Consider the following 16,151-nt stretch of genomic DNA (forward strand, 5'->3'; position numbering starts at 1 on the left):
AGCTAGATGTAAAAAAAAATACCCAAATTTTATCCTGTAGAAATGTCAACATTGTCAATAAGTGGGGGGTTTTTTCTAAAAAGAAAAATATCAATAGAAAAAAAGGGAGAAATTTTTAAAAATTCAGAAACTAAACTGATTGTTCCCTGTACATATTTGCTTTCCACAAATTACTTTAGCTAACTCACGGTTAGCCTTAATTGGGCAGAGAATCACACTAAGAGTAGAATTGGTTGATTGACGAATGTGGAAAATGTACTGGGAAGTAATTCAGGAGTTTATAATAAAGCAAGCAAAACTACATCCTATGATAACTCTTTATAGGCTCTGGTATCTTATACCCCCTCCTAGGAAGAGTTATCATAGGATGTAGTTTTGCTACATGGTGACACAGTGATTAGAATGTGGTATTACAGGCTAACTTGCAGGCCAGCAGTTTGATTCTCACTGGCTCAAAGTTGACTCAGAATTCTATCCTTCCAAGGTGGGTAAAATGAGGACCCAGATTGTTGAGGGCAATATGCTGACTCTATAAACAGCTTAGAGAGGAATGTAAAGCACTATGAAGCAGTATATAAGTCTAAGTGCTATTGCTATTTGACCCCATTTTTTGTAACCTTCTTGCTTATCTGAATGGAGTTGTACGTTTAAAATTATCATCTTTACAAACTCAATAATCCATCATACATCATAAAAGCCAAATCCTGCCAATGTACTTTACTTTTTTTCATCCTGTGCTGGCTTTAGGAATTGTGAGAACATCCTTCTCTAAAGAGCTTTAAATATCCTTTCAAGCCAATTAATGATCTTTGACCAAGTTAACAGACATCATAGAGATCTTCGCACACATTCATAGATACAAACTTGCTGCAAAAATAAATAATCTTTATGTAGCTGAGTAACCCAGAAGGTAAAGTTTGAAAAACACTCCCAGCCACAAAAAAGACTTTTCCAGAGGTTATAATCACAGCCAACTACAAAGAACAGATGATAATCATCTTTAGATAAATTTGCCCCCAAACATAACTTAGATATTGTTCTCAGCCCCTTTGATCTTTCTGAAGTAATTTAAACAAAGCTATCTTTTGTTTTAAAATAACTGATTATGCATTTTTAAATTCCTAAATCTGAAGACTATCCTATTATGTTGAAGTTTTAAAAGGAAGCATTTTACACCTCTTTTATTGCTGTACTTTCAGAGTAGAGAAGATTGCATGTAACACAGCTTAACATTTGTTTGAGATGGTATACATAAAAGGGCTGCAATCAGGTTTAATGAGAATATGTTAAGTAATACATCAAAAGCAAATATCTGGTCTATGGATTATGGAATAAAGACTGGTGGAGGCCATTTACTTGGGACATGTTCAACTTATTTCATGACACATTGGGATTATTTTAAAAAGATAGAGGGGTGCCAATACTTTTGGTCATATCTGTAAGTACATAAAATTGAAGCATATTGTAGGAAACAACAACAAAAGTTTTGAAAAATATCCAGAAATGCAAGTTCACAAGTGGCCAGCCTTCTCTAACTTTCATAAAAGCCAAAATTTCAGTTATACGTTTAAAGAAACAGAATTTCATCTTGCCAAGTTAAAGAACGGTATGTGCCTTTGGGCTTTTCATATTAACCACATCAAATTTGCTACTTGGATTTTCTTTCACTTTAATAGAGCAGTGCTGGTTATTGTCAACTTTGCTAGGTAGATCAGAGAAGAGATACAACCAGATGGGCTAATCTTATTTTATCATAAAGCTACAGAATTCTATAAGTTTCTCCCGCCATCTCCTTTACAGCTGAAGAAACGAGGGAAGGTATCTTTTGAAACTCTTGCTCTAATCGTTATCCAGTTGCAGTCTATGCTGACTCTTATCCAAGCATTTCCTAGGACCCTAGGTAGTATCTCCAGACCTAATTTGGGAAGGTCTTTCCCATATTCTGTTGGTTCCTTGCTTATTAAGTGAATCACTGCAGATGTTAAGTTAGTAACATAGCATCACTGGTTTCCCCAATGACTTTGCTTGTCAGAAGGTCCTAAAAGGTGATCACATGACTCTGGTGATCCCATATATGAGTCAGTTGCCAAGCATCCAAATTCTGATCATGTGACTATGGGGATCCTGAAATGGTAGAAAGTGTGAGAAATGGTCATAAGTCCCATTTTTTAGTGCTGTTATATCTTTGAAAGTTCACTAAACTGTTTTAAGTCAGGGTCTCCCTGTAATATGTACAGCTTGAACTAAAATGCTGTCTGCAGGATTTTTGAACAGTCCTGTTTTTTTCCTGCTACTTGATGCCTCTCTACACCTCCATGGATGGGAGGGAACTGTGATGAATTCCCCAAAGCTGCTTATAGACCTCATTTTGGGGGGTTCAGAGTCCCTTCTAGGAATCTCTGGAATTAATTAACCCTGAAAAACAGCCACATCCTGTTTCCAGAGTGCCTATATCTACTACAGAGTTACCACATAAATGTACAGTCATAAACCCAAATTAAGCCTCCAAGACACAGCTCTCACATTGCAGCTAGCAAGGTTATTTCTTGAACTTTAGTGAAGTTTCTATCGAGCAAATCTTTCTAGCCATTCCAAAGAATATTTTTAAATCTGAGCAGGCTAGGCTGATATGGTATAAATAAACAAACCAGCCAAATACTGCCAAGCATTTCTATAAGAAGCAACTAAGAGGTGGGGACTCAGGCTGTGATCTTAATAGGGATATTGCAAAGAAGCAGAATAATCCCACCTTCCTTAAGTTACATATCCAATGTTTCTTTTCCAGAGTAATTTTTCCTGCCTTTCGAAGGCAGTTATATATGTAACTACACCCATACACAAAGAGCAATCCTCAACATGCCAGCCATTAATCTCTTTATCCTTAAAGGGAAAAGTTGTTGCACATGAGCAGAACCCAGATTAACACCTTCCAACAATTAACAGAATAAAAAAAATATGTTTATATATTTAGAATCTCCCCAGCTATCCAATTCACCCACTGCTATGCTATGTTGCTTTATTATGAAGGAGAGTGACCTGAGCTATTAATAAAATTAGTTAAAATCACAAGATAGCTTTAGAACAGGTAGTCCTCAAGTTACGACCACAACTGAGCCCAAAATTTCTCTTGCTAAGTGAGACATTTGTTAAATGAATTTGGGCCCATTTTATGACCTTTCTAGCCATGGTTGTTAGGTGAATCACTGCAGCTTTTATGTTAGTAACCAAGTTGTAGTGAATCTGGCTTCCCCATTGACTTTGCTTGTCAGAAGGTCACGAAAGGGGACCCCGGGACACTGCAACCGTCAATAAATATGAGTCAGTTGCCAAGCATCTGAATTTTAACCATGGGACCATACTGCAATAGTCATGTAAAAAACAGTCATAAGTCAATTTTTTCAGTGCCATTGTAACTTTGAATGGTCACTAAATGAACTGTTGTAAATCGAGGTCTACCTGTAGTTAACATCTTTCATGCATACACAAACACACACACACATACAAACACACACACACACACCTATGTATATGAGCCACAGCTACCAATGTTAACTTCTCGTGTACTGTCCTGTGTCTAAATTAAAAAGGTAAAGGTTCCCCCGCACATGCGTGCTAGTTGTTTCTGACTCTAGGGGCTGGTGCTCATCTCCGTTTCAAAGCCAAAGAGCCAGCGCTTGTCCGAGGACGTCTCCGTGGTCATGTGACCGGCATGACTAGACGCCAAAGGCGCACGGAACGCTGTTACCTTCCCACCGTAGTGGTCCCTATTTTTCTACTTGCATTTTTATGTGCTTTCGAACTGCTAGGTTGGCAGAAGCTGGGACGAGTAACAGGCGCTCACTCTGTTATGCGGCATTCGGGATTCGACCCGCCAAACTGCCGACCTTCTGATCGACAAGCTCAGCGTCCTAACCCACTGAGCCACCGCGTCCCCGTGTCTATATTAGAAAGTGCTATTTTTCACTTTCAATTCTTTTCAAATTCTTAAGATAAAACCACCTTGCCTAATCTTTACCCTTTTCCTTTCTTTTTGATGTTATTAGTCACATAAAGCTGGGAAACATTGGGAATGAGCTCCTTCAGACAGCACTAATTTGTTGCTAAAAGAAATACTAACATTTGCTTTAAGATTAAGGTTTTTTTAAAAAAAATAATTGAACGGATCCAAAGATGGCTGTCCTGTGGCTAAAAATGAGAATATTATGGTGACCAGTGTCAGCCTGCGGTTGTTATTGAGACTGCATGCCACAGTACCCATCACCTGTTACTTTCTAGAGGTCACTGAAGAGGATGCCTTTGTTACAGATTTGATTCCTAGGCCAAGCTCCTTCTTAGAACTGGAAGATCGTGTTGCACAAAGGGAGTATTTAATTCTTTGCATCTGTTGCTTAGAAGTCAGTGAAAGCCTTTCTCCTCTGAAGCTTCCAGTCTTGGAAAGCATAAGTGGAAGTTTCAATTGTATGAAGACAGGAGGGCAAACTTTTGAAACAGCTCCCATTTTTGATGCCCATCCACTGTTCTGTTTATATTAATGTTATCTAGTTTGGCTAATGAAACGTCTGCAAGAAAATGACCAGACTCAGAGAGCACCGAGAACATCTCTTTTCAACCATAGATACAAATATTCTCTACCAGTACCCAGTATTTCCGTATCTAGAGCCTTGGTGGAGCAGTGGGCTAATGCCTCCTTAAGTAACACCAGCTGCCTGCAATTAGTGCAGGTTCGCATCCCACCAGGCTCAAGGTTGACTCAGCCTTCCAGCCTTCCGAGGTAGGTAAAATGAGGACCCAGATTGTTGGGGGCAATTAAGCTGACTTTGTAATAATGCCGCTTGGGGTGTGTGTGTGAAAGCCCTAATAAGCAGGCATATTCATAGAATGAAGGCTACTGCTAAGCTTGTAAGCCGCCCTGAGTCTTTGGAGAAGGGCGGGATATAAATGGAATTAAAATAAAAAATAAAAAAAATCTTTTAATAATAAAAAAATGCTGCTGCCTTCCTCTCGAGTTGTATACAAGAATTAAATTTTGATATATACTATGCTACTTGTACAAAATGTGATACCTTAATCAGGACAGTGGCCTTTTAACTTTAAATAGACACAGACACATAAACACTCACACCGAGAGAGAAAGATATGAAGAGACTATCTTCATATTAAACTGAAGAAATCAGAATTCATTTTGTTTTGTTTTTTATTTTGTTTCATTGTACCGAGAACTTCACACATTATTGGAACTAAGCTGAATGGGTAAAATCCAAGTAGATTTTTAAAAATGGTTTTCATTCTAAATTATAATGAATTTTACCTTAGTAATTTGACTTCTTACAGGGAATAAATGGGTTAGTGCTGCACCTGCAAATAGGTCTGAGATAAAGACAAGAGTGATTGCCGTTCCTGTTTTTACAAAGATCTCAAGGTGTCTCTTAAATTGCCATTCTGTGCTAACTGGAGAATGGTGAAGATAGCTGAACTATGCAGTTTGGAGGAGATAGGGAGGGACACTAGGAGGGTTTGGAAAACTACATTCCTGTGGAAGTTAGGAGTTTCCTTCCTCTTTAGCTTTTCAGCTGTTATGTTCTACCGACACTAACAAAGTAGCAGAGGGAAAAGCAGACAATCAGATGTGTGCAATTATGATACCATAATTATACACATTTTATGGCACAAATCTATAACTGGATTGAGCTTGAATCAGCCTCTGAACCATGGCTCACCTTTCACCCTGACAGTTATCTAATCTAACAAAAATAGCTTACTGAATAATAAAACCCACTACATTTAGTTGAAATCTTTAAAAAAAAACATTAAGAATTAAACATCCAGCCAGGCCAAAGGCAAAGTAAATCCACATAAATATATGGAATTAATCAGAATTGTCTATTGGGATAGAGTGAACTATTCTGCAGTTATTGTCTTCAAGATGACTAACGCACTGTATACAATACAGATGTATAATCTGTTCAGTAAAATTTAAAACTGGAACAATGCTAGAATTTTCACACAGTTTTGACTGTTATCATCAGCTTTCTGGAAAGACTAAGAAGATGTAGCCAATATAGAATTGAAAGTGAGTTGGAAACTATTCATACATGAAAACAAAGAGCACCCAGTATGAGGAATCGTTGGTGCTCTCTGAGCTTGGTTGTTTTCTTGCAGACATTTCATTATCCAAACTAGATAATGTTATCAATGCACTGGTGGTGTTATCCGGTTTAGGTAATGAAATGTCTGCAAGAAAACAACCAAGCTCAGAGAACACCAAAGACAGCTCTTTTCAACCCTAAGGTACAAATATGATGGGGGTCTCCCGATACTCCCATGTAACACCTCTACTCCGCGAGCTGCATTGGCTTCCGGTTGCCCTCCGGGTGAGATTCAAGGTGCTGGTGATGACCTATAAAGTCCTAAATGGCGAGGGTCCGGGATATTTGAGGGAACACCTGCTGCCGGCATCAAGTTCCATTCGTCCAGTGCGCTCCCACAGGGAGGGTCTTCTCAGGGTGCCACCGGTTAAAGATTGCAGGTGGGTAACACCCAGGGGTAGGGCCTTCTCAGTGGGCGCGCTTGCCCTTTGGAACCAGCTGCCCGCGGAGCTTAGGACTGCCTCCGACCTCCATTCATTCCGCCGGGACCTGAAGACCTGGCTCTTCGAGCTCTCTGGCCCAGGCTGAGAATTTTTTAATTTTTAATTTTAACTGGGTTTTTATTTTTTCTCAGGGTTTCATTTAATTTTTTTTAAATTTGTTTTAACTTTTGTATTGATTTTCTTTTAAATACCCTGTAAACCGCCCTGAGTCCTTCGGGAAAGGGCGGTATATAAATCTAAATAAATAAATAAAGAAATATTCTCTATCAGTACCTCGTATTTCCTTATCTTTTAATAAGAAAAAAAGTGCTGTTGCCTTCTTCTTGAGCTGTATACAGGAATTAAATTCTGATGTAAACTATCCTATTTATACAGAACATGATACTTTATAGCCTTTTAATTTAAATATACACATATACACAAACATATACACAAACTTAAACACACATACTGAGAGAAAAAGATATGAAAAGACTTTCTTCATATTAAATGGAAATCAGAATACTTTTCTTTTTATTTTGTTTCATTGTACTGAAAACCTTACCTTCACACGTTATGGGAACTAAACTGAAGGGATATAATCCAGATAGATTCTAATACACAAAATGACCCTGATTTTTTTTAAATTTTTAGCAAACAGAATCCAGAAAGTTTGTAATGCCTGATGATATCATTTAAATTTAATTAGTTTGCTTTGCTTTTTTCTTTGATTTTTTTCCCTTTTTCCTTAATTAGTCCTAAGTTTTGTTTAAGACTTTCAAATTACTTGCTGCCTAACAATTGTCCTTTCTCCTGGTAGTAAGGCAGCTCAGCTGAAAGGAATTATTACACTCTACACTCTATTACACTCTAGAGTTCATAATAGTTTAATTCTTTACTCCTCCGTTGTAGTGCATTATTGTTCTAAGGTCATTCTTTTGAGCATATTTGTGAAAATAGCTTCAGAAGAATGGTAAGGGGTCAAAGAAACATGGAAAAGGCAAACATGTCAGTCCAAATGGCAGGTTGATGACTGTGCAGGCATGGCAAACTGGTATATTTATTCAGGAAGTGTTGTAAGAGAATATTTCAAAGCTTAGATCACAATGTCCTAAAATTTGTCTAGACATTGTGACAGATGTTGAGAGAAACCTAGCACTGACCTTCTTGTGATAACCTGAAAGAGGATAATTAATCAAAGATATTAAATGGGATGTGGTGCTGACTTATCCATCTGTTCACAATATCTTCTACAATAAGCTAATGCAAATATCATTTAACTGAGTGTTCTCTAGTATTAGGAAACAGTATTTCAGTTGTCATTGTCAGGAATTGTGCAGAGATCTCCTTGAGCTAACAAGAAGTTGCACAGACAAAAAAGGTACTGAGAGTAGCAAAGTTCATACAGTAACCACACAGATACACTGAGGTGTGAAAAACAAAATACTTTACGTTGTGGTGTAATACAAAACACAGTCAAAAAGAAACAGTCCAGGTCATACACATGTAAAGAACAGATAAACAACCTTAGCTTTACTTTACTTTACAGACCTGAGAAGGTCATACATGTGAGAATTGACTGGAACTAATGAAAATTACTTTTTTATTATTGCACACGGTCATTGTCTGTGGCAGTTGCTAAGTGAGGACTAGCTATCAAGAGTTGTCTGACCACATGAAATAGGCCTTTGTGGGGTAGGTAATTGGTCCAGTGAAATCATTTTTATTTATGAAGCCACTTTAAATTATATTTTACTGGATTTTTTCCATTGAAATTGCAGTATCCTAAAAAGGCGTATTTAATTTCAAATATTTTGTTTGTTTTCACAGAGCCTAAGTAACACCTACTATAGATGGTCTCTATAAATACAAGCACGAAACCGATGCCTCCTTTTATGAGGGTGAAAAAAATTATCTGTAGAGTACTAGATGATTATGACTGTCATATGCTTCATAATGTGGGGAATCTAGGAAGATCACGTATCTAACTTTGCAATAATTTGTCAAAAGCATAAATATCTAAATATAGGTATTTGCTGGATGAAGACTATAGTGATTTAACAAGCTAACTGTCTTAATTCAGTTGATAGCCACCATTTCTGTATCATTATCATTTCCTAGCTTCTAACATACCTTTTCAAAGTAGCAGTTTAAAGGGTTGATAGAACAATGAAAAAAGTGAGAAATGTTATTAATAAATGACCACAACAGGACACTGTCAGGATAAACAGAAAGATGAAAACTGAGCTGGATTGTTTTTGTTGCATTTTTTTTAAAAAAAACGTTAGATAGGATATTTCCACAAAATTCTATTTAAAGAGCAATTGCTCACACACAGAACATGTGAATTAAAATTTAAGTTTCAAATAAAAATTAATTTGGACAATTAAAGCTGGTCAAAGAAAGATATACCAAATTTAATACCGAGGTTACAAGAAAAAGAAAAATGGTGATTCCATTGTTTATTTCTGCCACTTACGGTACTGTTTGTATGAGTACTTGGACTTTACAATGACCAGAGTTTTTAACCTGCCAGTGTCCCTCCAGGAAAGAGCAGTAGCCAGTATATATTATAAGCCCTTCATCAGATGAGTGTCCATGATTTCAGGAAAGCTATTACAGTATTAGTCATGTCCAAGCCCCATGAGGAATGGCTCAAAGCCCCAGCAGTGGTGATACTCACGTTGGCAGTGGCCCCAGGCGTGGCGTGCCCAGCCCCAGCAGCAATCCACTCTGCTCCCAAAACGGCACAATCCAGTCGTGGAAAGGATCTGCCTAGGCCACCTGCACCAGCACCAAAAATAAGCTTTAAAGAGTAAGTTCAAGACTCAGTTCGTGCTAAGTTATAGTTGGTTTATTGGTGCTGAACTGAGTAAACCTCAACTGGCTGGGTTCACACAATGTACTAACTTATGACATTAGAAACCAAATGGCTGGGTTTACCCAATATACCAACCAGAAATATATGCACTTGGTTCATTATAATGTTAATGTTAATATCACCCTGACAGAAAGGAAATGAGTGAACTATGGAACTTTTGTCCAATTACACTACAACAATATTTTTGCCCAGTCTTTTTATTGTAAACTTTCAAGAAAGAAACCAATCATTGCATTTCTGGGTCCTTCCTTTTTCCATTTTTGTGAGTTTTTCTTCTTGCAGAAGAGATATCATGCTGGTTAACTCCTGTATATCTATTTCTCAACCTTGGCAACTTTAAGAGGCATGGACTTTAACTCCCAGAATTTCCCTGTCAGCCATGCTGTCTGGGGAATTCTGGGAGTTGGTCCATACCTCTTAAAGTTGCCAAGGTTGATGAATACTGCCCTTCTGGATAACTGCAACATCATGTAACAGGGCACGTGTAGTATGTGATGGTTATTGTGGATGTTAATTCAATAGACAGAACTTTCAAACAATTTCATTGCATCCCAAATGCTGTATTTTTAATTGGGATTGGTTTAGACATTCAGGTGTCATTTATTAAATAATATTTTTAAGCTTCCAGATTTTATCATTATTTGGGAAGCATGTTTTTACTCTTCTTATTATCTTGGCAAGCCATCTTGAAACCATCTGTCATAAAGTTTTCATATGTTTTTGAATTATCTTTAAAGGGTCTGGGAAACTATTTTTCCATCTTAGGCTAATATTTTTTATTAGTTTAGTTTCTCTTTCATTCCGTCTCTTATTAGCTTAACATATCCAATGCCATGCAGGTTTACCATGGAAATCAGATGTTTCTGGTGCTTTTTTGTAAAGATAATTTAACCACATAACCCAAAATGTGATAAGGGTCTTAAAACACAAGTTGCATGAAAATTCTTCTGGGTAATCATCCTTTATTTCTAGCCATTCACCATAAAAACAACAACTTAGCTGGAAGATATTATTTCTAGGCAATTCCCCAGATCTACTAGGATAAGATCAACATTCTATGTACCATCCTGTCCTCTAATTATATATTGGACATACAACGTACAAGAGATAAGGTCAGACATTCTGAATATGAAGCTGAGCTAGGAAACTTTTCTTCCAACATGCTAAAAACTACAGCTGAAATACATATTCAAGATGAAGGCACCATATGTCAGTAAAGGGATAAAGTTGAGGCAGCTACAAATATTTTATGATGATGCATTGTCCTTTGATTAGCTATAGCAATATCCATTTGATTACTGATGCTATTCAAAATTTGTACACTTCTCCTGTTAAAGCATAACATACTATAAAATAATAGTAAAGTGTGTTTTACTTGAGCAAATCAACTGACCCCATGGAATAAATAGTGATTACCAAACAAATTGTGAAAAGGATAGGTAAAGGGTAAGCTTTGAACTAAAATCCCATCCAGCATATTTTCTTATAGTCTGCATATTCTCTAATTTGCATCAAAGTTTTTTAAATCAAATTTTGACACATTATAACTGTAGCAATTACATGCACATTCCTGCTTTTCAGCCCTCACTTTCAGATTTCATTTATCTGCATTCATGTTTAAACTTGAGCTGTAAACTTGTCAGCATGCTATTTCATCAACTTTGTGCTCAAATCATTACCTTCTGATTTATTCAGCTTACTAACAGAGTTTTTACTATTTGATAGACCTACTTGATAGCAGCAATAGGAATTTCAAAGACAAGACAAATTGTTTTCCTGTAATATTCCTACAGTCTACAGTCTGATGGCAACAATTTAGCACCTTCCAGATGCCTTGCATTCTTATAGTCCTCAACAGACATGTGCCTTTTCCTGAACCATCAAAGTATCTTTAGGAAACTGAGATCAGGGACAGTGGAAGAGATCCATAATTGTCCATTTAACATAGGCAAACACATTTCTGCATGAGCACCCTATAGTTGTCAAAAACCAAGAGCCATAGGCATAAATTTGATGCTCATCCAAAGATGGCAGGGTTTTGAAGGATTCAGGGTTTTAAGCTGTCAGGGTTTTGAAGGATTCTGATACTGAAGTTTCAAGCAATGAGTGTATTAAAATTGGAAAGCCATTAAACAAATAAATTCTTTGTGTAACAGCATCCCAGAATCTTCCCATGTAATATAAGTTAATAAAGGTAAAGGTACCCCCTGTCCAGTCCTGTCGGACTCTAGGGGGCAGTGCTCATCTCTGTTTCTTAGACAAGGGAGTGAGGGTTGTCCAAAGACACTTTTGTGTTCATATGGCCAGCATGTCTATATGCTGAGGTGAACAGAACACTGTTACCTTCCCACCGAAGTGGTATTTATTTATCTACTTACATTTGCTTGCTTTAGAACTGCTGGGTGGGCAGGAGCTAGGCAGGGATGGGAGTTCATCCCACTGTGCAGTGCTCGGTTCTCAAACCCAGGACAAGGTCAGTGTCTTTAACTGATGAACCACCATACCCCTTTTAATAGCCAGGTTTAAATCCTGGGCCTTTTCCTTTTACCTTTTTAAGCCATGAAGAAGGAACTATGCCACTCCTTTCATTTCAATTATTTTTTCAACTAGAGCAGATAAAACCTCTCCCAACATTAGTCTGAATCCTTCCTTGCTCCTGGCCAAAGATCTCTGAAAGAACCAATTTCCACCTTTTTTTTAGGTGGAAATGGCAATAATTCTAATAATATAATAATTCTGTCTAATGAAGAGAAGGAGGAGGGGTGACAGGATAGTGGTGTTCCAATATCTCCGGGGCTGCCACATAGAAGAGGAGGTCAAGCTATTCTCCAAAGCACCTGAAGGCAGGACAAGAAGCAACGGATAGAAACTGATCAAGGAGAGAAGCAACCTAGAACTAAGAAGAAACTTCCTGGCAGTTAGAACAATTAACCAGTGGAACAACCTGCCTCCAGAAGTGGTGAATGCTCCAACACTGGAAGTTTTTAAGAAGAGACTGGACAGCCATTTGTATGAAATGCTATAGGGTTTCCTGCCTGAGCAGGGGGTTGGACTAAATGACCTCCAAGGTCCCTTCCAATATTATATTCACATACACACATGTAAACTATGTACACATGTATACATACACACATGTAAACTATGGATTGGATTCTCTCTGTTCCCTTCTGTCCTTCCCTATTGGCCTGATATTTCCCAAGAGAGGGAGATGTCCATTACTTCTTCGGGAAGGAATTCCCTCCCACACAAACATAAACATAGACTTTTGCACTCTCTTGTCAGACACTTCCCTATTCCTGAATTCATCCCTCCATTACAAGGAGGTTAATCGGCATAATTATATCTTCCCCATTCTGAAATCAGCCCTCTTCCATCTCAAAATCAAAGCTGCTAACATGCACCAAAGCTGAAAGATATAACCAATTATGCCTGAATTAGTAAGGGCAATTTATTTATTATTATTTTGATAACAAAATTTAAATACCTAATATTCCTTTCTCTTCCTACTTTCCCCGCAGCAGCCTTGCACTGAGTGTGTGTGACTAGCCCAAAGCCAAACAGCCAGTGCTCATCGCTAAGGCGGGACTAAAACTCACAATCTGCTGGCTTCTGCCCTGATACCTTAACTACTGCACCAAAACACACCAAATCAAAGGAATGTCAAAAGAAGCAATTCTTTACTATTTCCCAGGATATCTCTCTTCTAGGTATTTTTTCCAATGAATCAAATATGACAGATCGCTTCTTGTGTGTCAGGTGTCTGAAAGAACTTCCACCTTCAATTCTTCGTCCCTACTTGCAGAGATGGAGTAAGCACAATACAACAGTGATGCATAAGGCTGAGATTCCAAGCTCAAGTGGTGGCAAAGCAATGTATGTTCAGTGCAGCTTGAAGCTGCTAATAAAAGCTGCAGGATTGATATGTGTATGTACAGGAAAGAGTGCAGCTTCTTAATGGTCATATGACAGAGAGAAATTTGGTAAAGAGCCAGGAGACAAGGGAGAGACTTCAGTAATGCAGGGGCCCTGTTAGTGATGTCAATTAGCAGAACATTTTTTAATGGTCTTGGCTTGATACAACTGATCCTTGAGGAGATGCTGATCTATCTGCTATCCTGGAAAAAACAGAAGCTCTCAGGGAAGGGGGACAAGCAGGAAACATTAAGCAGCAGTCACGGATAATATCTGTGTATGTCCTAACATTGCAACACTAGTGTAGAGACATAAATTGACATGTTAAATGAGAACCCAGTCATAGGCAAAATATTAATCCAATGATCTTACTGTGGTTAAGATAGCAATGGAGGAATTCTGTTTCATCATCTAAATATACAGTAGATGATAGGCAGAAGATAGTTGGAACAGTATATCCAACAGATGAAACAAAATGATGCCATGAACTGTTGGCTTTTATCAGAAATTAAATGAATTCATAACGTGTGGTTCTGGAAAATCTGTTGAATGAGCCAATAATCTCTTTCCAGGGCAGAGGGAAGACCATAACAGGAAATGAAATGGGCCATTGTGGAGGAAAATTAAAATACCACTCGAATGGCATCCATACATATCCTTGACATAAGGTCAGTCAATAATAAAAGCCAATGAAACTGTTTCTCAAGGCCCCTGAAAGAGACGAACAGTGCAGACAGCTTCTGGTAAGAGATATGGCAAGTTGTCAAGGGTAGCAAAAAGAAATGTTGACTTTCATACATGCTATTCTAAGAAGCCAGAAAAAGCCATAGAGAAGAAAATAAGTTGTTTTAAATAGAATGAAATGTCCAGAGCAACCTGATTTCTTTCCTCAAGGAAGAATATATTACTAATCACTGTGAAGCAATTCTCCCCACTTTGAAGAAAACAAAAGAAGCAAGATGACAGAGTCCCCTTAAAGCAGGGGTCTTTAAACTTGGCCCTTTTATGACTTGTGGACTTCAACTGCCAGAATTCCTCAGCCAGGCACACTGGCTGAGGAATTCTGAGAGATGAAGTCCACAAGTCATAAAGGGGGCCAAGTTTGAAGACCCCTGCCTTAAAGTCATGTGTTTGAGCCTGCATATTTGGTCCTGCTATTGCGGATTGATATGCGAGGTCAGTTAGGGAAGGCAAGTCACTTGGGGTGGGGAAGATGCTGGGAGGGGGAATTATAATTTTCAGGAGCCAAATAGATATGGTAAGAGGGCTTCAGGGTAAGAAGTAACATACCACTTGTTGTGTGGCAAATCATACCACTTGTTTTGCAAGCTAGAAATATAAGAGATGCATATATTGGATTAGCGGCAGCAAGGACGACGGAGACGCGTCTTCATTCAACAGCCTTTATTTAACATAGCCCGGACAAAAAACAGAGCGGTACAACATGCCTTATATAGGCAGCTGTCAAACGGGACAGCAAATCAGGTGTGGGTGTTTTTCCCGCCGAGGGACCTTGCGCCAATAGTCAGCTGGCAGCTTTGACATTTCCCCAGTGATAGCGCAAGCGTGTTAGCTGAGGAAATCCCGTCAGCTGGCTTAGGCGGGCAGCCGGTATTTTGACAGCTAGCAGCTGCCAGAGTTCGCGGCTGGGGCGCATGCGCCAGTTTACAGTTTAGCGGCTGCCGCCATTTTGACAGCCCGCGTTTTTGACAGCTCGTGGGCAGGGTGCATGTGCGGCGTTTGACAGCTGTCAAACGGCCACGTGTGGAGGGCCTTTGACAGTCCGCGGAGCATGACTGCGCATGCGCGATTCCTTTGACAGCTGTCAGTGCGGCCGCGTGGAGCGGCCTGTGACAGTTGTCATTATCGGGAATATGCTGCATATATAGAATGGGGAAAAAATTGTATTCAGCTGATCTGATGACATATAAGTCTATGAAAAGTCTGTAAAAGTGTATCAGGTTTCTGTGATCAATTTGAACTTCAATAAAATGTGTTGTGCCTTCAGATCTGACAGTAATTGGAGTTCCAGTGTTGAAAACTATCCCCCAGAGCCAAAGGCTCCTTTTAAAAAGAAACTTAAGTTTGCTTTGCAGGAAAAAATTTGGGAAGAAAACTGTAGAGCAAGCTCTCATTATACTTTTGATCAAATTATAAAAACACAGCACTCAAAGCAAAATCAGAGGAATCAGACTAAGCCATAGACAGACATAAGGAATCTGGATGATGAAGGGTATATTGAAAAGGGAATGTTCATTTGAATAGACAAAGACTTGTCGGATCTCAGAAGCTCACCATTCTTAGTAAAACACTAAGTGCAGTGCATGAATGGAAAGGCTCAACAGAGACTCCACTTCCTCAGGGTCTTCTGGAAGAACAGGGTAGAACAACGACCAATGACCTTCTTTTACCGGTCTACTATACAGAGTGTCCTCTCGCACTGTATTGTGGTTTGGTATGCTGGCCTGACAGCCACGGATAGGAAAATATTACAGAGGGTGGTGAGCACAACACAAAACATCGTTGGCTGTCCCCTGACACCACCGGATGATATCGCCAGGGCTTGCTGCCTTGAAAGAGTGAGAAAAATTCTCAGGAACGACTCATACCCTGGTCGGTACCTCTTTACTCTCCTACCATCGGGTAGGAGATATAGAAGTATAGAAGTATAGCCAGCCACACCAACAGGCTGAAGAACAGCTTCTATCCATGGGCTGTCAGGCTCTTGAACGGGAAATATTATTACAGCTGTTTATGTTCCACGTGATGCCAATGTCAGCACGGCACTTT

The 16,151-nt window shown here is 38.8% G+C and overlaps 1 protein-coding gene across 2 annotated transcripts in view; it reads right to left on the bottom strand.

Moving 5' to 3' along the window:
* NPNT (nephronectin) overlaps window positions 1–16,151 on the bottom strand; it is a 67,310-nt gene that overhangs the window by 44,359 nt on the left and 6,800 nt on the right. For both annotated transcript variants that reach the window (XM_083367095.1, XM_083367094.1), the window contains exon 2: window positions 9,252–9,352. In XM_083367095.1, the coding sequence (XP_083223221.1) occupies window positions 9,252–9,352 (101 nt within the window). The remainder of the gene's footprint in view (window positions 1–9,251; window positions 9,353–16,151) is intronic.

This window comes from Vipera ursinii (genome assembly GCF_947247035.1).
Source record: "Vipera ursinii genome assembly, chromosome: 7".
NCBI lineage: Eukaryota > Metazoa > Chordata > Lepidosauria > Squamata > Viperidae > Vipera > Vipera ursinii.